General features: G+C 43.8%; 1 protein-coding gene across 5 annotated transcripts in view; it reads right to left on the bottom strand.

The window, feature by feature from the left end:
- Window positions 1–24,314, bottom strand: part of LOC147198358 (dedicator of cytokinesis protein 9) — a 59,838-nt gene that overhangs the window by 1,569 nt on the left and 33,955 nt on the right. For 3 of the 5 annotated variants that reach the window (XM_086124026.1, XM_086124023.1, XM_086124025.1), the window contains exons 4-52: window positions 23,056–23,138; window positions 22,168–22,237; window positions 20,083–20,178; window positions 19,679–19,813; window positions 17,081–17,255; window positions 16,802–16,854; window positions 16,260–16,334; window positions 16,033–16,173; window positions 15,564–15,776; window positions 15,345–15,467; window positions 14,865–14,947; window positions 14,611–14,733; window positions 14,422–14,501; window positions 14,140–14,327; window positions 13,990–14,055; window positions 13,815–13,907; window positions 13,615–13,738; window positions 13,412–13,530; window positions 13,179–13,265; window positions 12,954–13,043; window positions 12,294–12,409; window positions 12,143–12,212; window positions 11,631–11,756; window positions 11,478–11,549; window positions 10,951–11,097; window positions 10,773–10,856; window positions 10,533–10,644; window positions 8,841–9,019; window positions 8,626–8,742; window positions 8,206–8,317; window positions 7,966–8,099; window positions 7,560–7,671; window positions 7,390–7,456; window positions 7,256–7,303; window positions 5,832–5,971; window positions 5,178–5,293; window positions 4,956–5,093; window positions 4,695–4,877; window positions 4,434–4,547; window positions 4,110–4,325; window positions 3,871–3,928; window positions 3,687–3,793; window positions 3,470–3,592; window positions 3,267–3,380; window positions 2,274–2,420; window positions 1,479–1,689; window positions 993–1,183; window positions 498–598; window positions 274–412 (exon numbers count right to left, since the gene is read on the bottom strand). In XM_086124026.1, coding sequence (XP_085980152.1) covers window positions 274–412; window positions 498–598; window positions 993–1,183; window positions 1,479–1,689; window positions 2,274–2,420; window positions 3,267–3,380; window positions 3,470–3,592; window positions 3,687–3,793; window positions 3,871–3,928; window positions 4,110–4,325; window positions 4,434–4,547; window positions 4,695–4,877; window positions 4,956–5,093; window positions 5,178–5,293; window positions 5,832–5,971; window positions 7,256–7,303; window positions 7,390–7,456; window positions 7,560–7,671; window positions 7,966–8,099; window positions 8,206–8,317; window positions 8,626–8,742; window positions 8,841–9,019; window positions 10,533–10,644; window positions 10,773–10,856; window positions 10,951–11,097; window positions 11,478–11,549; window positions 11,631–11,756; window positions 12,143–12,212; window positions 12,294–12,409; window positions 12,954–13,043; window positions 13,179–13,265; window positions 13,412–13,530; window positions 13,615–13,738; window positions 13,815–13,907; window positions 13,990–14,055; window positions 14,140–14,327; window positions 14,422–14,501; window positions 14,611–14,733; window positions 14,865–14,947; window positions 15,345–15,467; window positions 15,564–15,776; window positions 16,033–16,173; window positions 16,260–16,334; window positions 16,802–16,854; window positions 17,081–17,255; window positions 19,679–19,813; window positions 20,083–20,178; window positions 22,168–22,237; window positions 23,056–23,138 — 5,811 coding nt within the window. The remainder of the gene's footprint in view (window positions 1–273; window positions 413–497; window positions 599–992; window positions 1,184–1,478; window positions 1,690–2,273; window positions 2,421–3,266; window positions 3,381–3,469; window positions 3,593–3,686; window positions 3,794–3,870; window positions 3,929–4,109; window positions 4,326–4,433; window positions 4,548–4,694; window positions 4,878–4,955; window positions 5,094–5,177; window positions 5,294–5,831; window positions 5,972–7,255; window positions 7,304–7,389; window positions 7,457–7,559; window positions 7,672–7,965; window positions 8,100–8,205; window positions 8,318–8,625; window positions 8,743–8,840; window positions 9,020–10,532; window positions 10,645–10,772; window positions 10,857–10,950; window positions 11,098–11,477; window positions 11,550–11,630; window positions 11,757–12,142; window positions 12,213–12,293; window positions 12,410–12,953; window positions 13,044–13,178; window positions 13,266–13,411; window positions 13,531–13,614; window positions 13,739–13,814; window positions 13,908–13,989; window positions 14,056–14,139; window positions 14,328–14,421; window positions 14,502–14,610; window positions 14,734–14,864; window positions 14,948–15,344; window positions 15,468–15,563; window positions 15,777–16,032; window positions 16,174–16,259; window positions 16,335–16,801; window positions 16,855–17,080; window positions 17,256–19,678; window positions 19,814–20,082; window positions 20,179–22,167; window positions 22,238–23,055; window positions 23,139–24,314) is intronic. The other 2 variants (XM_086124027.1, XM_086124024.1) reach the window with 1 other exon arrangement.

Raw genomic sequence — 24,314 nt, 5'->3', positions numbered from 1 at the left:
GTTAGAGGACACACACACACACACACACACACACACACACACACACACACACACACACACACACACACACACACACACACACACACACACACACACACACACACACACACTCATCTGGTTGGACCAATCAACAACAACATTTAGGATAATATCATTACCATCCAATCTGCTCATGTCAGCACCAAGAGAAAACAGAAAATAGCGTCATCAACATGCGTGTTAGGTGACATTCCATCTTATTTTGTCGGGACTTTGAAAACCATTTGCACTCACTTGCTCGTGCATGATGACGGACAGCTCTCTGGCTAGATCTCTGTAGTTGGCCTTCATCTCGTCGTGATACTCCTGCTGGTCTTCTTTAATGAGTCGCTCATTGATCCCCAGGCCGTGGCCGCACGCCTCAACGAAATGCCTGCGTGCCAAGGCGACAGGAGGCGGGGATGCATTAAAGGAGCGTGATGAAGATCAAAGTTAACATCTGTCGGGAGAAATCTCACCTGAAGACTTCTTTCAGCTGTTTGACCTTGTTATCCGGATACTTCTTGGCACTCGCGTCGTCCAGAAAAGCACGAGCGTACGCCAGCGGTCCGGCATTCACCTGCACAAAGGCGATATTTATAACGTCAGAAACTGGAGGGTATTTAAAAAATAGAAGAAATAAATGGCTTAATTATAAACAATCATATCATCTTGGCCCATGTTGAGAGTATCGTCAAGCACAATTATTTGTTTTTTTACATTTTTCTAGAGGTTGTATTTTTGATTTTGTGAAGCACATTGAGTTATCTTGTGTATGAAATGCACTGTGCAAATGAAGGCGCCTTGTCTTCCCGACTGTGAATCTATTGCCCTCCTGTTTTTGGCCGCGCATTTGGCAACCTTCACCTTTTTAACTTCAACATGGAAAATCCCATTTTAGACACTAGTGACAAACGTTTTAAGCCTTGCCGGAGGTTTTGATGAACCCCCTTCCGAGTGCTTGATGTCCTGACCTGGACGCTGATGCTTCCCTGCAGTTTGAGCTGCAGCCGGATCATGTCCACCTCGCTGGATGAGCACAGCTGATTGATCTCAGCCACCTTTTTGTTCATCTCGTCGATGGCCACCTCGATGGGGCTGAGGTCTTTGTGTTGCTGGTACATCACGGGGATCCGTTTCTTCACGTAGGGGAAACGGTGCGTGGCTGCGGGTGGCGACAGAGGTGGCAGGTGAACCAACTTCCCAACAATGACAGACAGTAAAGATAAGAATCCGCGCTTGAACTTTTGGATTTGTTACGCCATAAAGCAATATACGAGTGTGATTGCGGTTTCGGAAAAGTCCTTGGGGAGAAACGAGCTGACACGTTCAGGATCTAATCAAGATCTTTCACGCATGTGCGAACGACATGTGACAACAGTGGATTGTAGTGAAGGACGCTCACAGTGAGTAATGGAACAGACAAGGCGAAGAGTACTCGGGGGTCAAGGGTCACCTACTGGTCAGAATGGTTCTGCGTTTGCACTGCTCCTCAACCCCGCCTTGCTTTTTGCCCGACACGGTGAAAGGCATCTCAAACACAAAGCGGCGGATGTTGTGGCTTTTTTCGAAATCCGTCTTCCTGTCTGCCAGTTCCTTGTCCTCCAAGTCAGGCGTCACGTGCGTCACTTGGATGTACGCATACTTGGAATCCAGGTCTTTGGGGTTGATCTGCACAAGACAACACTTGTCACTGGTGACTCCCTTGACAGCTTTCCTTCACTCACAATTGCCAAATTGTTTTTGAATACATTTTTCTTCTGAACGTGGAATGTCAAATACAGCTGAACTGTACTTTCATGAGATAGAGCCCATGTAGCACGAGTAGTACTCTCCCCAAAATGCGGTATACTATTGGATAAAATATACTCCTGTTTTTCGTGAAAATGTAAATAACGTCAGTGGGCCAACTCACTGACGTGTTTGAACGACAGATGTCAAGGTGAAGCTTTTGGTTAAAATATCTGCCTCACATTCCAAATATTCTGGGTTAAAAAAATGTAGCCTTTGGCTTTTTTTTTTTTCTGTACAGAACCTGTGTATTCCCCCTCATATTTACATGAATTTTCTCTTGCTACTGTACTCCCACATTCTAAAAATCAGCATAATAGATTCAATGAAGACTCTAAATAGCCCGTAGGTGGGAATGAAAGTGTGAGGTTGCTGTCAAGAGTTTTTTTTACTGGTTGGACCTCCAAGTAATTTTCCAATCGCAGATATTAGGACAAGGACCATACGCTAATACTATTAAATACCTTTCCAGAGTCCTGAATCATCTTCACATTCTCTTGGCCAAACTTGTCAGAGTACAACTTGAGGAGCCTCTGAGAGATCTCCGACAACGGCGTGAACTTGGGTTCTTTGTAGATATATTCCTTCCCGTCTTCATCCTCAAAGAACCCCTAAAAAGATGCAAAACACATGCTGGGTACACGAACCAGACGCGAGTCCAATCAAACCGTCCATCAACCCAGTTCCTCATGTCCAAAGTACACCAAATCAAAACAAACATCACTGACCATTACATGAGGTCCGCCCGCTCAATCAAATGAGATACAAATGAGCCGATACTAATGCGGTATGTAGCCAGTGGGCGGACAGTATGCTGTAGTGACAGCTACAGTACAATAAATCGGCTGAAAGAGAATACCCAAAGGACACAGGAGTCGTAAAGCATCATCTCAGCGTCGCGATCGAACGTCCCGTGAACGATAAAGACACGTTTTGACCCATAACGCGGAGAATCCTATCCCACTCATTTACTTTCAGCCTCTGTATCAGTAAACTGGTAATGCTACCGCTGTGCGGAGAGGAGAAAGTCAAAAGTATCATCGCACCAATGAGAGGTGGAAGTAAACAGACGCAGAAACGAATCGTTTGTATGCCAAATGATACGGAATGCATGTTGAAGCTGCCATGCGACAAACGCAGAAGCTGTAACGAGGACCGTCAACCGAGGCAGGCAACGGTTTCGAGAAATGCGCCACGGACAACGGCACCCGCACCACCACACACGGGCAGCTCGGACACACTAAGCGAGGTGCAAGTGCGCAACTTACCGCTGCCTTAAAAGAGAGCGAAAAAAACAAAACAGAAAATGGTGTTAGAATGCATTACGTAAGAACTACCTCTGCATTAGGTCACATTAACAAACCCCCCCCCCCCCCCCCCCCAAAAAGTCAAAGCAGCACCAACAAAATACAATGCGTGAAACATTTCCCAAATATCGAACTGAGTGATTAACTAACCTGGCCAAAGAAGGCCACTCTGAAGTAGGTGCCCAACAGCCTCTTGCCTGTGTGCATCACCTCTGTGACTTTACTGTAAGCTCGATGCAACGTGTCGTACAGGTGGGCCAGTTTCTGCGCACACAATAATTAAAAAAAAAAAAAAGGGTTACAGAAACAAACAGCTACGGTGTAGCTAACCGCCCTCCCGAAAGGCCGCGCACCTCAAAGTCCCTCCGCTTCTCATAAATGGGGATGATCAACTTGTAGATGTCCGAGATGAGCTCGTAACGCTCGGCTTTCCAGAGGCCGTCGGCGCACTCCTCCAAAAGCTCCATCAGGACGTCCTGGAAAAAAAAAATTAATAATAATAATAATTACAGAGTGCACTTTTAATGGAATTCAGAGCAAAGTAAAGAGTCACGGGAGTTGAAAACCAACTTCGTTGAAGTGGACGTCCTGCATGCCGACATCCTCCATCATGGCGGCCTCTTCGTCGACGTTGGGCGTCACGACTTCGAACGCCGAGCATCCTTGTTTGAACATGCCTGCGGAAAAGATGCGATGCGTCGATCAGTTAAAAGTAGCTCAAGTGCGACGGGTGAGCTTCGGAATACAGGAGGACCTTTTCTCCGTAAGTATTCTGCCACCAGCGCTGCCACGTGGACGTAGCACATGGCCGCCTGTAAGAAATGACAACAGCAAAGTCAGGGACTTCAATTATCTCTCGATTCTAAGTCAGGAAAGAGGTCTAAATCTACTTTTTAAAAAAATATGACACACGATGAACCAGAGATGTGATAAACCACTAGGCTGATAGGCTATCCTATAATTTTTTTGAATGTTTTTTTTCTCAATACAGGCCTCAGACAAATCTCCATTCTTGACATGGATTCGAGCCATGCTGTCCAGCCAGGTTTTCCTGAGCTCTGGTGTGCTGGTGTAAGACTTGGCCAGGCTGTACTGGAGGTCCACCAGCATTTCAGGGTCTCTCTCGTGCTCCTTCATCTGAGCGGTGGCCATCAGCACGGTTCGGATACGCTTGGTCAGGTCCTTCACGTCGGATGGGAAGGCTGTGTTCTGTTGCGGGACAATGTTTTTTTTTTTTTCTTCTTTAATTTTTGTTGATTAGAGCTACTTTACCATCTAATGACTTATAAAAAAAAACAACAAAAAAACAAAAATGACCTTGATTGTTCTGTCACTGTTGGCACAGTTGTTGATTATGGACAAGGAGTGCTGGAAGCGAGTACTCCCAATACCGATGACATCAGCTATCAACTGACTTACAGCAATCACCACCTAAAAATGAAAATGAAAGTGTTTTTTTTTTTTTTTCTGGCGTGGCTTAAGAAAAGTCGGGAAGTTCAGCGTTCGTATCATTTGCTGTAAAATGCATATCCCGGATTCGGGATTTAAAAGCACACAAGTAGAGGAAGATGATCCCACCTGCAAGTGTGTCCTGACAAAAGACTTGCGCCCCGTGTAGTCAAAGTTGCTCTTCATGAGAAAGTAGAGCAGATGGGCGGCATCGCTGCGAATAGAGCTCAGTTTGGAGTTACAACACTTTAAGATCTCGTAGCAGAACGCGGCGCACATGTCGGCGCGGCCTTCAAAAAACGTGCTGGGAAACTAAAAAGACAGAAGCGGCGTGAGCTGCAATGACAGGCTTCGGATACGACGATGATGATTAAAAACACTCGTCTCCACCTTGTAGATGAAAGTCCGCAGTGAGGTGAAGACCTGTTTGAGGGCGGTTTCCGACTGATTGATTCGCAGAAAGCAGAGGTGGACATCAAAAACTTTCTTCATCAGTGGACTGTGACCGTGGTCGACGCACAGTTGGGTCTAAGATAAGAGTGAAGAGAGACGATTTAACTTGGAGAGTGCTATGGAGAGTTGTGATGTCATTTGAGTTTTATTTTTTTTTACCTTAAAACCCATGATAAAGATACTGAGGGTGTCCAGGACGGTGAGGCACACTTCCGTGGCGATGTTGGCCTCCAGCAGCGAGTAATTTAACGTGTCTGCATCCGTGTGACTGTAAGCTAAAGAGAGCAGACGGCTGTAGCATGTTCCCATTGCATTCCATATTCAGCGTATAGCATGAGAGAGGATAGAATAAGGTTAAAAAAAAAAAGAATAAACGAAAGGCTTGAAAACAAAATGACACTTTCCACCATAAATGTCACTTTTTTGCAGTTCATTCACAGTACCGTATTTTACGCACTATAAGGCGCTTCGGAGTATAAGGTGCGCCTTTTTTTAAAAATGGCCTTTTTTAAAACTGTTTTGAGATATAGGGCCGCACCGCATGATAAGGTGCATAGAATGCAAGCTACAATAGTGGCTGCGGGTGCGTTATGCATCCACGAGATGGAGCTACGCTAAAGGGAATACAATACAATACGGCTATATTTATATAGAGCCTTCACAACCGCTGCAGCTGTAACAAACGTTGAAAATATTACGTCCAAGAAATCAGAATATTGATTATAAGGCGCGCTGCCGGCTTTAGAGAAAACGGAATGCTTTTAGGTGCGGCTTATAGTGCGGAAAATACGGTAGTGTATGGAAAGCACTTACTGTGGTTAAAAGTGTATGAGTTATCCAGGCTGCTGAGCTGCTGTAAGCGGGCGTGCATCATTCCCGCCCTGTTACGGGACACAGGCAGAGTCTGAGACTTCCGCTCATGAGCTACGTGACCTGCCCCGCCGTCCTGGTTCCTGATGAGGAAACAGGACAGAGATTGATGAGTCACACAGACTCTGCAGCGGATCAGTTAGCAGAGCAGGTTAAGATGACTTATGAAAATCACTCGGAAGTCAACGGAGCATACGGAATTCTTTCTATTCTTTCATAGAAATAACATCAGTCATTTGGTGCAATGATGTCAAACAGGACATTGATGGTCAGAAGTTAATGGAAAGTAACATGATGTCAATGCTGGGTTCCGTGGACATGACTTGGTATGCTGAAACATGATAAAAGTCAGTGGGAACTAAGACCAACTCCTGTTTTTTTTTTTTGTTGTTGTTTTTTTTCTCCATCATGACTTGCGTTTCAATATTTTAGCCCACATAGTGCTGCCCCACAAAAAAGTTTCCATGAAACAAGTGTAACACCGCCGTTGCAGTTAAATAGTGACACATGCGATGGCTAAGCATTTCATCGAGCGGTATAGCATTGTAGCAAACAGTCAAAGGCAGCCATGCATATCGTCATGACAGTCATCACCGCACTGCAACCTCACACAAAAAAAAAAAGGAAAAAAGAAAGAGAAAAGGAGTCATGCAATAGTCTATTCCACGCAGATGGCTTACCCAAGCAGGAGGGGGGCAGGAGCCAGCTTTTAATTCACAGTGTTAAACTTGCCAGCATTTTTGTGAGTAGAGAAACAGCGGTGGGAGTTAGAGAGAAAGAAAGAAACACCTAAAGACCCCGCTAGTTGAGGTCTGACCCCCGAAGTTGTTTGGGTCCATTTTGAGGTAAGACATTGAACATCCAGTCACTGTTAGTTCATAATATTTCATATCGTTCACTGTTTACACCAAGACACCCGAAATGAAGTACTGTACAACAAATCTATAATAGGTATGACGAGGTTATTATTATATGGCAATGCGGAGCTGGTCCACTATATTTTTTATTTACTACTGTATGAGACAACTTGGGAGTGAAAGAATTTCACGCATTCGACTCATTGGAAATCTGCACAATCAAACACATTTTTTAGAAATCCCATTCAGTACGATCAAGTATATTTCTACACCACTGCAAATAGAGACTGGAAACAATAATTCAAGAGTTTCCTCTCAAGGCCAAGTTAATAGCAGACTTTTGATCTTTTCCATTCTGGATGAAAACATTCTAAATCGTCCAATAATAAGGCATGAAAAGGGACCTGTTAATGGTTTTAATTTACAACCAAATGTGTGAAATCCTTTAGACAAGTCAAAACTAGCCAAAAACATTTTCTAAAAGGTCTCGTTTTTACACAATGACTTTACCTTGCGATGTACCTCTTTCCCATATATCTGAATTGATGGAGACACACTCTGATGGGGAGGAGAGGAATATTAGTCTATGAAAATAAAACAAACATGAGCCCTAAGGGCAAAATGTGTTTGTTGAGATGTCTTACTCGACAAGCGTGAAGAAGTCCATCAGCTCAGCAGATGTAGCTTTGTTCCAGTACGTGAACAAAGCATCTGCAGGGTTACATTTAGTTAGATCTATTGAGTCTAGTTTTGGCGTAACAGGTGAAAGGATTAAAACAAAAAAGACCAAAAAAAAACCCCAATGACATCTCACCCTCAGACATGCTTTTGAGCACATGTAGGAAGCACATGAGGAAGCTCTTGATCTCTGCTTGCTCTAGTTTATCGCATCGGAGCAGGCTGCCCAGTGACGAGGCGGGCTGGCTCTGTGACACACACAATCCCATTTACAAACATTTGATTATATGAAGGCAAAGGTTTGTTTTCGTTCAGCTCAAAGATTAGATTTTTCTGTGGCGTTATGACTGAAGTTATTGTTGGCTCTCATTAGCCAGACTGCACTTGTAAATATCCAGTGTGCAGTTTTGCATCTAGCAAACACTTCAGTCACCGTGTGCTAGCTGTAACATTGTCAGACAGTTGAGACAAAACAAATCAAAGCAACTTGCAGATCATTAGTGCTAATTTTCACGGGCATCAGGGTGGGTGTGAAATGATACCTTGTCTAACGAGTTGCCCTTCTCTGTGTTCCTTTCCGGCAAACTGCTGCCGGAGTCTGTGCTGATGAGGGACCCTCGTGAGTCCGCATGGCGCACGGAGTTCACGTTGGGTGTGGAGGATGTGTGAGGGGAGGCTAGAAGAAACAGGAGGAATGATTAAGAATCCATTGATTTTATTTTTGTGAACTATTAAGTTTCCTCCACTATTGAGTTTTTCTCCATCAGCATTTCTTAACTCACCGGTGCCGGAGATGGCTCCAAAAACATCTTTGTGCAAGCTGGTGTCCAAAAAAGTGCTGGATCTGGGTGGCGTCATCAAAGCGTTGGTGAGGAGGGAATCTTCTCTTCCATTCTGATATGAGTAAAATGATTTTCATATTTGCAGACCAACGTAGAGAGCAGAATCATTTGACAAGCCAAATATCCTCAACGGAGTCCTTATTAAACTAACCATGCAAAAGAATGTGATATAAACGCCTGCTTGCTGACTTGGGTCCTGTGATTGGTTAATTAATTTCACCAAAATGATGGTAAGTAGTATATGAAAAGGAGTGATTATTTTTCGTGTTTCCACAAACAAATTCAGGTCAAAGATTTGCGTCATGATTTTGGTGCAAGTTACATGTCATTCCAAAAAAGGCCGCGCGGTGTCGCCCTTACATTGTTGCAGTGATTGACCGTGAAGGGGGTCACTTCCTTCACATTCAGCCTGTTGACATTCTCTTGCAGCAAACCAAACAGAGGCAAGTAGAGGGTCGCCAACCTCGCCTGTTGACTCTGGAAAGCACATGAATCACTCAGCAGCAGTCTACAGCAACAAACGGGCGCAGAGGTGAATCACTGAACAAGCCCCGAGGAAACACGGCGCCGCTTACTTTGGAGGTGTAGCGCTCATCAAACGTGTGCTTTATCATCAGGTTCTTCAGCACCTGGATGGCTATCTGTCGAATCTCCCTGAACTCCTGCAGGGCTGCGTTGACCTCCCGGAGAAGCAACCCGACCAGGAAGTGGTTCTTGCAAAAGTCATCTGTCAGCGAGTAATCCAGTTGGAGGTCTGAGGGAAGGAAGTGCAGGCAGAGGAGATTAGGCCACAGGAAACAACACCAACCAGTCAGTGGAAATAGAATATTTCTAATCTCATTTGAATCTGACACAATTAAATCAGAAGCAAACATTTGAAAGCGTCGGAGATATGCAGACTGCGGCCGCAAAATAAAACCTCATCAAATCACATGGAAGGCCGTTGTAGCATTGATCAATCTTAAGGTCTGTGAACTCATACGCCCTTTCTCCTCACTAGTAAGACAGTTCTGCGCACGACTAGAACTATGGCGCACTATAAAAGTGACTGTGTCTTAGGAATGTCTCTTCACTACTGGTGTGCATATTTGGCCAACTCGTTAAACCTTACTATATAACAAATGCGCTGCACTTGTCACATTATTAGGGCCAACTAAGAGGCATGTGTCATGCCTTTGTAGCCTCTTGGACTCTACTAGTAACCTCAAGATGCCTTCTAGTAGTTTTGCCTCACCAATAACATGTACTGTAGTTGTCTTACTCTTATGCCAAAGTTGTCCTACTTGGGTCCAAAAATATCAGACAGCGGGGGCAAAAAACGTACTGGTAAGACAGTTACTCTACTAGTGTGCAAAACTGTCTTGCTAGTGCGGACAGTTTATGAGTACGTGGACCTGAGCTGGATATTGAGGATGTCCAAGAAATGCTGTATACGCACGCATACCTACACACATATGCAGGGGATACAACAATTGTAGTTTGCAGCAGCATTTAACTGTTATAATGAAAGTGCCGTACAGTATTTGGTTCAGCTTTGCTTGTGTAGCTGAGCAATATGAAAAAAAATGACAAAAATACGATGATGCCAATTTGTAAGAAAAGCATTTTGTCATCGTACATAATGTAAACATAATTAACAGGCAGTCAAAATGAAGCTTTGCTAATTTTTTTAAGAGCAGCTCACATGTTAGATCTTGTTTGATCGGGTAAGTGTACCTAATGTTGTGGCCTGAAATAAATCACATTATTTCCCAGCCAAAAAATAAATAAATAAAATTTGGAATATATGTTTGGCTAATTCCTGGTGTGAGAGTGAGCCGCTCTTTCCGATTAACAGTGATGATTGTGGACAAGTAGGTTTGTGATTGAGACTCTGTTCATAGAATTGTCAATAACTGAAACCTTTATACAGCTGTTTAATTCATTTGCATACAAGTTGACATTTAAAGTAGCGTTTTGATTTTCGAGGATGGACGGGAATGAGAGCCCCGTTATATCTCAGTGTACATTCTGGGCTCAAGGCAGAATGATTTAAATGTCCTGGCATGCAAGCAGCAAACCTTTCACCTACCTACTGGAGTATCGTATGACTCCACTGTATCTTAAGAGAGATTATAAAGATACATGACAAAAGAAGTAAGGAAAAACAGGAAGGCAAAGTCAGAAAATGCAAGAGCAGCAGCAACAACAACAACAACAAATATTCAAATGGCTTCACACTGCAAATTCATGAGGTCCGCTTTCAACCTTGATCGTAACTCACTTACCCTGAAATCTCAGTATCCTTCCCTTTCCGAAAGGCATGGGCAGATTCAAAGGAACATAGTGCTCGTGGTTGCACACGACGCGCAGGAACTCAAACTTGAACTCAAACAGCGTCTGCATTTGGAAACAACAACAATAAACAGAACATATAACAGTAATTAAGTTCACCATTATCCGGTCATTAAAACAAAATTTGCACCGTAATTTGTTCACACGTTAATTAATATAATAAAAGGACATACCTTTGGATCTCCCGGCACAAAGCAGTTGATGTAGTTGTTGATTTGTTTAAACACGAAACCTCTATCCATCAGGTTGAAACAGCGCTGCAATTTGTCAGTATTTACAAATGATGTGTAAAAATTGCAGGACAGCGGGTTGGAACTCAAGTTAAATTCGTATGCACTGATGAGCGCACACCTTGATGAAGACAGCCAGGCTGTGGTTGGCGTTCCTGGCTGCGTCGAGATTGTCTTTGTATTTCTGAGTGATGTGAGGCATCATCATGTTGACCACAGTCTCCACAGTGTGATGGAAGGATGCTGAGAATCTCTGGTTCCGAGACAGCTGATGGGCACAACCAGAATGTGGGTGCGTGAGACCCGTGGACAACATGAAGACTTCGGTTCTTAAAAACAGACGTGGTGAAAATGCTTTTTTTCCCATCTATTTCCTTGTCAGTTGACAACTAGGTGTTCGAATACTTTTTGTCCATAAGTATGGATAACAAACGCTCAGATGCGGTTGCTTTATGGGGTAGGAACAAATGCAGCAAATTAAACTGCACGCTGAGTAAGTGTTGAATAAACTTGCTGTTAACTTTGTGGTGCTGTGGCTATCCACAAGACTTGACGTGATGCTAAACTGAAAGCCGAGGAGATGAGCTGTCATGAATCAGACATTGACCTCTAAATCAACTCGCATTCCAACCTCGTGGGTAAACTTACTTTCACTTTACAACTCTCAACCAAATACTGAGCCATGGACTTGACTAAGGCTTCAAAGAAATACCAGGAGTACTGCGGGGAAGAGAAACAAGATGAACACATATTAGACTGCGCAGTCACGCAAATGGACTTTGAAAAGCACCAATATATCACCTTGAGCAGCTTGTTACATGTGAGGAAGTCGGTGGAAGGCTTCAGGATGGCAGTCATGGCTTTCGCCAGCTCTTCGTGCACGGTTCGGGTGGTGGATGCTGTGTATGACTCGGTCTTGATAACAAACTGGAAACAGACAATGATAATGAAGAGGAAGCCTCCGGAGGATGAACTGTGATAATCAATGAAAGATGGCTGTGTGGATGGATGTTTGGGAAAAACAACATAGATAAAGAAATAGATAACAATAAATAGTTGGCTAGCTACCTCGTTGCTATTAGCTAGCTCGGTAGATACAGTAGGTAGGTAGTTCATGTTGTGAGCGAAATTAAAGTAGCAATGTTGTTGTTTTTTTAACCTTCACATATGACCTCAGCTAGTGCTCCAATTCCTCCTCATGTGGCTAGCTGGCTGGCCACCTTGATAGCTACTAGCTAGCTAATGAGATACGGTCGGTGGGTATTTCATGCTGTGAGGGAAATGAAAGTAGCAATGTTGGGGTTTTTTTTAACCTTCACATAGGACCTCAGGTAGTGCTCCAATCCCTCCTCATGACACTGGGCGACAATGTGGATCATGACTCTATAAGACCAACAAGAAATGGTGTGAGGGTCTGACCAAGAGGATTTTCAGTGCATGAGACGTAAGCTGAAGATACTTGACCTGGTGACGTTGACCGCCACATCCTCTTGGCTAGCACTGGTCAGCACCCTAAACAGCTGATTCAGTATGGTGGGCAGGAACTTGATCATCACGTGACTCTCCATGGCGTGCAGACTCTGATGAGACAGTGGCAAAGAGGCATGTTTGAGAAGGATAATTACAGCCACCATCCATCCATTATCTATACTGTTGATCCTCTGGAGGCATCGGGAGGCACGGTGTGACACTGGCTAGCAATTTAGGGTGTCGACTGGTATGTTTTTAGCTTCTCTGTGCAAAGTGTGAGTAAGCTAATGAGCATAACAAGCTGTGTAAAGTGTAACATCAAAAGGTAATCATAACTAACGGACCACAAAATGTTCCCTTCCGAAGATAAAAAGGCCACATTGCAAAAAATAAAACATGGATGCTAGGTTAAAATGAGGACTCTAACCTGTTCATAGATGTTAACGCGAAGGTAAACATTAGTCTTAGCGAGCCTCCGAGATGTCATGAGTCAAGTGTGTTTTGGCTGCGGTTGTATGATTGAAAGGAGATACAAAAGGGGCAAATATGTCATTTCAAATTCTAGGCATATAACATCAACGTGTTGAGACGATTCCGAGCCCGCATACAAGTAGCGCAGTGGCCACGATAACGGCAAATTAACCGCTTACTAACCTTCAGGTATTTGACCAGTTCACCTCCAGGTGCCTGGGGCGATGATGCTATGCTTTGGAAGTGATGAAAGAAATTGTGCAAATGCTGATCCTGAAACACAAAGCGGGGTTGTCGGTTCACCGTGAGGTCGACGGACGGGGGCCAACGTACAAAGTGGTGCAAATCCGTATTCAATTCAGATCAGTGGGATCGGTCGCAGTTGACTCACAGCAGAGGAACGCTAACCTGAGTGTAAATGGTGGACACAAGGTGAGTCGACACCTTAAATAAAGGTTTGCCTCCATCCACCCATTTGACTTCGGGGCCTGAATGCTAAAAGTAAAACAAGATGCATATATTTGACAATTTTACATACTCGAATGGGATCAAATACAAAAGATATCCTATCAACTCTAGTAGTCTCCTTTGATTGTGCGGGTGCGCGCCACAACTTAAGACCTAACCCCTGAGCGAATTACCTTGCTGGCACCTTCGTGGCAGCTGAGATATCCAGCGGGCAGGTTAGCCGCCACGGGGACGTGACACTCGTTCATGATCACACGGCCGTCTTTCAGCAGAGGAAGCCAGGCGTAACCCACTGAGAAAGGATGTGCAATGTAAAGAGGGCAGCGATTTCAGTGAGAACTTTGAACATTCGACGACGCCGCCGCAATTTGGCTACCTTGCGTTTCAACCTGTTCTCTCTTTTTCGTGCTGGCCTTGCTGTTGCTCTCACAGCTGACATGGTAGAGAGTGAAAAGCAGATGATGTTTCTCGTGGAGCTGGGTTGGAAGTTCAATCTTAAACTGGGAGAGACGCAAACACAAACATTCTGGCACGGACTGGACTTAGCGATATCTGCTGTATGTATGTAGCAATTACCTCATCATAGAACTCAGGGTTCTGCTGATGATGCAATACCGCAGCAAAGGCACTTTTCCGAAACAGAGGTCCTCCGGGCCGCCCGTAGATGCACTGTGAAATGATTGCAACGTCCGGGGTAAAGCTCGTGAAGGTTGGAATTGTTCCTTTGAGAATAAAATCAGGACACATTTACCTTAATCGGTAAAGCATCTTCATCATCCGAGTCCATGAACTCGATGCAGACGGCCAAGTTTCGAGCCTTTGGTCAGAACACACCAAGTCACGAGGTGCACTTGAAACATGTTGCCGTTGACGGTGTTCACTCAATGAGTACTCGAGATACCTTCGCAAACGACTTCTGGCTGTCGTACTTCAAGAATTTGGGGTAGACGTAGAGGTGATTGTTGTAGATGGTGAAAGGTTGGGAACATTTGGCGATGTATGGCACAAACTCCTCCACCTCAAAGTAGACGGGACTCTTCTCGCTCACGTCAAACTGCTTCACGGGAATGTAGGATGAGGTAACACAATCTGCAAAAGCAGCACGGAGGGAAAGCACATCAACGGTCAGTAGGTGACATGAGTCACATCTGATTTGACCAAGAAGTGACATTTGAGCGCTTACTGGTCAAGTCGGGGGCTACATTGTCGATGGTAACGTCAAGGTTTCCGAGGATTACAGGCAGCTTGGCCATCTTCTCTGGCCTGAAATGAAACAATTTTAGTATACATCGGCTAACAGTTGGCGTGAGCACACATTTTGTTTTTCATGTCAACTGAAAAACGATCATTTTTATCATAGACTAATACGGACTTTCTGAAGTCAGCCAGCAATTTCAGCATGTCGTCATTAGACAGCTTGTTGTTGTCCTGCCTGTACAGAGGCGAGAAGCGAGCACTTTTATCAAGAGTCCCAGAAGCATCTTTGAAAAGTGGCCTGCAACAGAGACAATCTGGAGTCAGCGCTGACCGATGACTAGGAATCCCGTGCGTCCACGGGTTCCTCTGGTGGGATATAAAAAAATTAAATAATAGTGATAGTTTCAAGTCAACAGAGAGAAAAAGTACCTGGCTGACCAAGCAAAAGGCATCCTGTACTGGCCTAAGCGGTTGCATGCCAGCTTGGCGTTTTTCAGGGCTTTCTGAGCCACCTGGGAGTAGACAAGAACATAATTGTTCAATGGATGTATTCTGCATGTCCATTGCCTCAAATGTAGTACACCGCCACTCAATTTAGGGCTTATGACACAGCTCCAATAAAACCACCTATTACAAAAAAGAAAAAGGGTGATTCACATTTGTTCAATCTCAGATGTGATGTTTTTTTATTTGCATTTTTGAGGAGAAAATTTCATTTTAGCCATTGCAAGGTCAAAAAGCAGATTTCAATTTGAAATTCCTCATTCCCATTAAAATTTCCAACACCTCGAAAGCTTCGCGCAGTAGAAAGTATCTGCATAAACACACTTCATGACGTTGGATAGTCTCATTACGGCAGGGGCCGCAAGGAATTTGTGAAGCACCGTATCTAACTGTAATGGTCCACACCTTGGTGGAGTCAGAACTCTTCATGTAAGGCTCGGCACAGTGATTGATCCCTCCCTGCAGCACCTTCTCGACGCGAGCCACCAGGAAGATATCAGGGTGAGGGCATGTTACAGAAAACACTCCCTGTCAGGACAAATCAGTCAAAAGGGCAATTAAGAGTTTAAATATGTCAACCTGAAGAACAAGAAACGATGTTTTTCCAGACTTGTTTTGTTTTACCTGACGGGGATAGCGCATGACGGTTTCTGGCACTCCGTGGATCAATCGAGGTCCTTCGGGGATGATGTCCCCTCCCCCGTTTATATACTGAGTCTCATAATTGGGCATCATGCCCCTGACAGATGGGTGGTTGAGGTCCACGTGGAAGTCAGATGAAATCTTCCTTCCATTTTGAATGTCGAACAGTGACAGGGTCACGTAGAATGGCTCCACCTAAAGATACAAGTAAAAATAGAGCGTTGAATTTGTGATAAACTATACCAAGACCATGTTTGTGTCTGACTGAAGAAAAAGCAAGTTGAGCTCTAAATGGACGGAAGGAGACAGTCTAGGGCAAAGCTTGTCGTGTGGTTGTCACTCTTTCAGCGGCAAAACAGTCTTGGAAAGACCATCCATCCGTTTTTACATATTTAGTCATGCAGATCATTACATTTCTCGGATTTATGGTCGGCGGCGAACGGAAACTCACGTTTGTTGTTGGGCCCTCCTCGTTCTCGGCCACGCAGCTTTGCAGATTAAATGAGAGGTCATTGCAGTTAATGAGCACGCGCTTGCCAAACTTCTCTTCAAACTGCTTCACATCTGGTTCTATGCCTGAGAAATCCAGTTTCTAAAGAAAATAGAACACACTAAGCCCAATGTACTCACACTGCTTTTGAAGAAGTACTTGGATGTCAAGTATTTGGACATAATTACCTGTGTGTCAGGGTCAAGGGTGAACAGCTTCAATCTGGTCTCGTTCCTCATCCTTGACTCGATATCTTTTGTACTCTGAGGAGTAGAAAAAAAGATTGGTTTCCAAAAGGACAAAGTGTTTGCATTTCTAGAAAATAGTCACACCCTTCACTGCAGTGCTTTTCTGTCAGGTGGTTTAATCATTAGGACATTTTTTTTTTTTTTTTTTTTTTTTGGGGCCACATCTGGAAATTGGATATTTACGTTTTACAGTTTCGGGTGGCGCAGACGATTACAGCTCGGCAAAAATTTTAACTGGAAAGCTGTTTTCCAGCTGAGCTCCCACTGACTACGACTCAAAAATTAAAACGATTAAAATCATTCTCTGCCATAGATAATGATAATAGTCAAGGCTCATGACGAAGAGTTCTGCGTTAAATGCAGGACGAGATTAACGCCTGAAGCTAAATTTCAGCGACACTGTACTTTCGTATCGATCTCCCGATATGATTTCAATCGAGCATATTTCTGTGGTGAGGTGCTTAACAGAGAAGCTACGGTACCTGAAAACTGTCCAGACTGCCAGAAGAACTGTCTGACTTCCCAAGATCATCATCTAGGAAAGCAAACAAAAAGTATTGTATGGTATTTCAAAACGCGCTCCTTTAAAAGGTCCCTCTCGGTCTGCAACTGAAAATGGTCTCTCGTTTTGTGTAAAACTGGCAATAGACATAAAAGACAAGATACCGAGGCTAATAAAAATTCTACTTTTATAGGACACAAACACCCGAGGATGACAATAAAAGAACAATTACCGGTATAAATACGACAAGCATACCCACCCTCATGACTGTCTCCATTCCTCTTGTCCTGCATGGCGATCTCAAAGCTGCTGTGCAAGATCTTGTTAAGCGTGTTGATCCAATCCTCCATCTCCCCTTCGCTATCGGCAGCCAGCAGGTAGGTGCTCTTATCCTGCATCTTCAGCTCGAAAGCAAACCTCCGGACTTTGTTATTCTGCAGCATGGCGTCAAATTGGACAAAATGGCAATTTGTGTCTTAGGGAGGAAGACAAATTGGAACGCTGCCGTGCCAAGATGGAAAAAAACGATCATTTTCTAGCACCTTTTCTAAACAAATTCATTTTCTAACGTGTTATTGGAAATCCAGATGTGACCATTGCCCTCAAACCTCTTAAGCTGTTATTGCCAAATCACCGGAGAACATTTTGATTCTAGTCGATCGTGACCTGATCAAACAGCATCTTGCTTCACTTTATTGCTAACGTCATCATCACTCCAAGCAACAAAAATCAACAGAAACAACCAGAGTTTTTTTTTTAATCCGCCGCGTCACGGATTGAACTAGTTGACCAAGTCTGCATGAAGCATCTATATAGCATGTGAGTCACTTTTTGGCCAGGACCACCCAGATGGAAGCTGTCACCGAAATCATATGGGCAGGGCGGTTTAAGAATAGAGGATTTTTTCCATCGTAGTGTAATACGAAGGGGCGGTGTGTGTGTGTGTGTGTGTGTGTGTGTGTGTGGGGGGGGGGTCACTGTGTCTGCAGGGATTCGGACTCAATTAAAGCTGCTTGACTCGACTGCAGTTTGTCAACCAAAAAAATAGACCCCCCAAAAAAAATACAAGCAATCGTTATCAGACTGAAGTGGATTGTCATGTTTTGCGGTGTTGCTAACATGTTGTGATAACACTGGGGCGGTGATAGCAGAGGGGAGGGTGGTTGGATATTATCTGCAGGCTTGCTGAATAAACACAGGGAGGAGTGTTTGGTGAGGAAATAAAAGTGGGGATTTCATAAACTGACGCAATGATCGGCTACGGCGCTTAGATGTGCTGCGACTCCACTTCTCAGCGTTATCCGAACTCTCTAAACAGCGCATTCAGTTCTCGGTGTGGTTTAATACAAATATCAATAAAAGTGTATTGGAATCTTAACAAAGCGCAAGAGCAGCTTGAGCCTCAGCATGATGTCACTCCAAATACCATTGCGCCGAGAGTTAAACATGTGCAGGTTCGCGCTCACTGCTTGCTGACTGTAAGGCCATATTAGCAACGTTACTGAAGCGGCGTAGAAAACGCGACGGCGGCCGTACGGCTAACTGACTGTCGGAAATAAACAGGCGAGAAAAATGGGGCTGTGAGGTCAGAAGCCAATGACGTTCGACCTGAGAGAGAGAGAGAGAGAGAGAGAGAGGCTGCCTCATAAGCTTTGGATTGATGGGGTTGCCGTCTCAAGCTGTTCCACGCGATAAGGATTCACCCAAGCCTGCGTTAAGATTCAAGGAGAACTAAGTGGCACAGCGCAACATTGATTAAGGAGTCACTTTGAGAAATGGACGGTCGTCGCCAGCAAGGCCTTCTCTGCTGACACTAACACTCTGAATTTACAACCTCAATTCTGATCGTTGTTCTCAATTGAAATTGTAGGAATGCATTCCCAATCGTCTATTCTCTTTCTTTCCTGGTATTTCTCTGCTTCCAGTCAGTGGTTGTGGATGTTAAATGTTCAGATTTCAGCCCCCAGATAATCCGCCCAGGGCCTTTGGAATCAGCCGTGCTGGCCATTGTAATAAAAGACGCTACCAGCAGGACTCTTTCTTAAACCAATCAGATTTCAAATTTGTCCTCATGGGCCCAGAACACTGGCTCTTATCATTTTGATTAGTTTGTCAGAGCAAAACTACCACTAGCGAAATGGTAGTGATCTGCACAGATTATTAATACATGACATTATGAGCGTCTCTTTAATTTCACTTTTTGATTGCAAACCGCTCATGGTTAAGTATTGCTTTTTTGTAGAGTACCGAGTTTCAATAATTGAGCCGAGATAGTGGTGGCATTAAGATGTGGATTAAGTCGGTGAAGTCTCCACTGAAGGCGCAGGTAGCAAATGCAAGGCCCACCACTGCCTGAGCCTGAATTCAACAACACAACAAAATCATTTTAACTCATTCACTCCCAAAGACGTTTTTAAACGTCTTTTCAGACTTGGTCTACAATTGGCTGGTACTGAATGAGTTAAAAGAGTGCAGCCTTTTTCACTCGTCAGATGTGAGCTCGTGGCGCCGATTGAAAGGATGTGAGACTTCAGCGTTCACCTCGTTTTACCAGCTGAGGCTCGGCAGGAAAGTGGAACCAACGTTTTGTCCGGATTCGACTCAGGTTTCCGCACACAAATTAACAGCCAGGAAACGTGCGGTGACAGCACATCAGTGTTTTGCGTAATTAGGTTTGAACTTTGGTCTGTTTATTTGGCATTATTTCCTGCAAACCGGAAGATACAACACTAGTGACAATCATTCACTTCTGGAAAAAAATTTTGACTACTCAGTGCCCCCCACTACTGCTCATATCCTGCGCTGCCTCGGTTCAGGGCCATTGTGGTTTGACAGCTCAGAGTAGTAAAATGCTTACCTGAACAACGCCCATGCAGGAATCCAAGAAAATGGTTCCTTTAGGCTCTTTGGAAATCTTCTCATCCTTGTAGAAGTTCAAATTGTAAGAGCCGTCTCCCAGCTGCGTCAGATGGAAATATCTCCTCTTGAATGACTAATGTGATAAGAACAGACACTCGTATTTAGCTGTGAGACTGCAACTGCGCTCGGTGTTATTTCAATAATCTGCTATAAAATCGACCTCACGGTCATAAAACAATAGCCGTGTCTCTGAGAGAGGTGCTGGTCAGTATGTCAATATTGTTGGCAGTTTTCTAAAATTAACTCGACTGAACAGGAAAACAGACAGCCTTCACAGGCTCATTGAATTTTGGCAGCGGTCCTCTCAACGCCGAGCCTTTGAATCCAGTATTTCCTTCTTACCCTCATGGTAACACTGATGGCACTGTTCATGTTGCCTTTATAGAGCCAGCCATGTTTGGTGATCCCATCCTTTTGAGATCCAAGTGAGGCCGTATCCTGGAAGCGACAAGAAAAGATCGATAAGCATCTAGTGAGTCTTTTCGGTCGATTAAAACTTTTCAAAATGCTCTGTCGGAAAGACTGGAAGGTACAGTCGAGTCAGGTTCACCAGTTACGTGTTTCGGAAGGGCTCAAACCAACGGGCAAAAGAATGAAGGCTACACAAAAGTATAGAATGAGAACATTATATCGCGGCTGCTTAGAAACCCGCCAAAGAACTGCCTCACTTGTGCCGGAAAGCTTGTGATCTCTGGCTTTGAGAAAGCATAGAGTCCAATGTGGTGCGGGTCTGATTCAGTCCAAATAAGCAGGCAGGAGAAGATTAAACAAACTCTGCGTGTTAGCCCAAATAAACAGTGAGATCTTGATCGTGAAAGCATCTCATTCTCAGGTTATTTGCACAATTCAGAGGTGGGGCGGTATGAAACTATGACCTTTAGCCAGAAGGCATTCCAACGTTACATCAGTGGTGAAGAGCTTTAGGAATACAGTAAACCAAAAGAGGAAGGAATGATGTGAGGGAAGGGGAGGACAATCTCCACGGCGAGTCCTGCTTTGGATCAGCCTTGCATGAATATTGCGCTACAGTAACTTGAGAAGTGATTAACCCCCCCCCCCCCCCCCCACACACACACTTGCAGGTACTGCAAAGTTTGAACGACCTTTCAAGATGTTGCTGTTGTGGTCCAACATCACCTCCTTTTTCTTTTATATTTTACTCGGGCTTACGGAGCAAAAAAAAAAAAAAAAAAAAAGAGATTTTAGTGCTGCCATATTTGTAATGGTCCTGATGGAAAAATTCGCAAACCATCTGGAAGAATTCACGGTCTGATTGTCCTCGTCAATGTCTAGACAACACCCCGAGAGGCAAACATTTCAGCAGGTTCATTTCCTCTGACCTAAATTAGCCCCTAAAAACGACACGTCGACTGAAAAGAAAGGTGGTCTATTTATTTGTGAATTTTTTGGGGGTAAGCTTTCCAACCCTTCGTTTTCTGTTCGGGACACGGGTGAGCTGAAGCCTTTCCCAGCTTACTTTGGTTAGACAAGCGGGCTACACCGTGAAACTATAATTGACACTTTCATCCATTCATACATCAAGAAAATCTCGACTCGATCGAAAACGCACGCAAGCGCAGCGAGAACAATCAAACTCCAAAAACAGGAAGGCCAAAACTGAGATTTGAACCCTGAACATCGGAACTCTGAGGCAGACTTGCTAACCACTCCGACCATGGTTGAATATTTAAATCTCCACAATGTTGCTGGTGAGTGTCAGTGACCGATGGTTAAAAATCAAACAGGTGCTCAGACGCAGCAAAAGAACATGTGCTTTCCTACAGCATGCGTACTTTCAAGTCACACGCGATTAAATGATGTCATTTTCCCCTTTCTTCTTTATTTTCTGTCCGTCCATCCATCCATCCATGGAAATAGCTGGAGCCTGTCCCAGCTGACTTTGGGCAATCGCAGTATGTTCATTCAATTAAACGTTCTATTTTCAAGAGACTACATGAGGAAATCACACCCATAGATGGAAAAAAATATTTAGACTATTCTCCAGCTGTATGCGGTCATCTTAAGAAAGCCCCCCCCCCCCCCCCCGGAACAATGCATACCAAAATATGTTGAGTCCTGCTGTAACACACCAACACAAACAGGCCAGGCTATATTTTGCAACAAAGCACTATATTTTGCCGTAATTACAAAGCAGTTACTGCTTGTGGAGATGCGCCATATGATCGTCATGAAATTCCCCCAACGGGGGAAAAAAACAAAACAAAACAGGAATGGATTATATCCATTGCATTAGTGGGAGGTCAAAAAGTATCCCGGAAGGAATTGTGTTCGTCTTGATTTTTGAGATTCATTAAAAATGCCTACTGAAAAGAAATGCAATATACAAATACAAAAGTAAATATCGCCAACATGCTAACTTTTCTCCACTACTCCACAGAAATGAGGCATCACTTTGTCTCAACTCACCTCGTCTTTGTCGACGTCTTCGTCGACTTCAAAGACGTGGACCGCCAGTTTTTCTGGCCTGGAAACTTTGCTGTCAATTGTGAGAATCAGTGTCATAATACACACAGCAAGACAGCTTTTAACAAAACAAACCTAAATGAAATTCTGACCAATGTTAACTAAAATATGATTAGGACTTCAAATATGTAGTAGGGGCCATTTGTTGTTTTAGCGGGTGAGCTAATGACTCCATAAATGATTTGGATGCTATACAGCCGCCTGAAAGCAGTTATAAGTAAGCAAGCCACTCCGGTAAATGCATTTTCCAGCTAAGACTATTCATGGAAACATGCCAGGGTGTATTCTGCCCACTAGAGTTTAAGGAGAAAAAAAAAGAAAGGAAAAGTATCATAGAGAATCACTTGATGAGGATTTTATGTGAATTTCTTTTAACAGGCAACTCACGTCACGATGCATTGTTTTAACTTCCCGACTGTCTGCGCGAAGCGCCAAAGCGTTTGGCAACAGCGGGCGTGCCAAGGTCATCAACATCGTATTCAAACAAAATGAATGCAAAAGTGATATTCTTAAGGGAAGAGGCAAGGCAGAGCTGGCAAATGACACAATATCCCGACAATGAAGGTAGTTTCCAGTCAGTCACAAACTACCCAGAGTATCATTATGAAGAAACCCGTCTTTACTGGAAGGGAAACGGGAATTAGTTGTATGGGGTATTTCCTCGCAATTTTGCAGCTACAACAGTGTGAAAACATCTTGAGCAGGTGAACGGTGTCTTACTATATAAAATGAAATATATTTGGAATCAATGAAGCAGCTGTTCTTGCCTAACTTTAAGACTGACCACTTTGTTGCCATCCGAGAAGCATGATGGGGTTTGAAAGGACTTACTTGGGAAGCTGGCGGAAGTCTCCAGAATAGGCTTCATACTTGTAGTTGACAACGTGCCAGTCGGTCTTGTAGGTCTTAATGCACTGAGAGGACACAGTGAAAGCTGATTATAAACCACTAATAATACGTCTTTGAACCACACAGCGTACATACTGTAATTATACGTTTTTCAGAGCGCAGGCCACCGCAAGCTTTCAAATCATTGTACTGAACGAGATGCAACGACATACACACTAAAATACATGAAATCTTCTCCTAAAAGTATGACGGATTAAAAAAATCTAAATAAAATAAAAAAAGGGCTAAAAGTGTTTTTTAATCAATGACAGTGACAATGACATATTAGTGATTTTTTTTCCCATCTTAATTCAGCAAATGACATGATTTTGGGGTGGTGCCGTGTTGACGTTGGTGCGCAACGCTAAGAAATATAACCAATTTGAACGACGCAGTGTTTGGTCATGATTTTGGAGCTGTGAGGATTCTGCATGTCAGCTGTGACGTGCTAAGTAATAATTAAGGGCTCATGTTTTCATGTTGGAAACATGACAATATCTGTCATAATATTGTGCTGTGAATTGTGAAATAAACACAAGTACAAAGCAAAACGATCCGAAACTATGGGTGCCATTCAAATGTAGCGTCCGGAATTGTTGCTTTGTTGAGTTCACATCCTACGATAGCTCCAAGCATACATGATAGCTCAAAGCATACATATGTCATGCGATATTTTAAGAATGCACTAAATGTGAAATGACCAGAAATTATTATTAATGACACCCCTACACAAAGCTAAGACACAATGCATGAATCAGAAAGAAAAAGCAATGAGTCTTCTCTTTGTTTCCAGTCCACCTTTGTCCGACATCCCCCAGCGCAAGCCGAGTGGGAGTGCTTTCTCTCCCTTTCTTGGAAAAAGGCATATGTTCACGGACAAAGTCAAAGATAGGAGCGGCTCCCGATGTTTATTCAACGGATATTTTACAACATCAGATGAAGTGCAACCGAATCCAGGGAGCAGTTGGAAACGGACGGAGGTTTGCGCTGATGTGATCTTTACAGCTCTCCTGGCCGTGTCAAACAACACCTGACTGGGGGGATTTTGTGTCTTTGAGGCATTATAAAAGGGTCCTTGAACAATGACCACTGACCTGGTTTAGCTGATAGTACCTAATAGGTTTTGGAGCAAACTATTCCAAGGTGAACAATAAAACACGCTCCTAGTCCAGCACTTTGTATGCAGCGATGGCTGTTTGAAA

Source organism: Hippocampus guttulatus, chromosome 11 (assembly GCF_054856545.1).
Source record: "Hippocampus guttulatus isolate MCC_2025c chromosome 11, RoL_Hgut_1.0, whole genome shotgun sequence".
NCBI lineage: Eukaryota > Metazoa > Chordata > Actinopteri > Syngnathiformes > Syngnathidae > Hippocampus > Hippocampus guttulatus.
The sequence above is the reverse complement of the archived record's forward strand: the minus strand, read 5'-3'. Positions and strand labels throughout refer to the sequence as shown.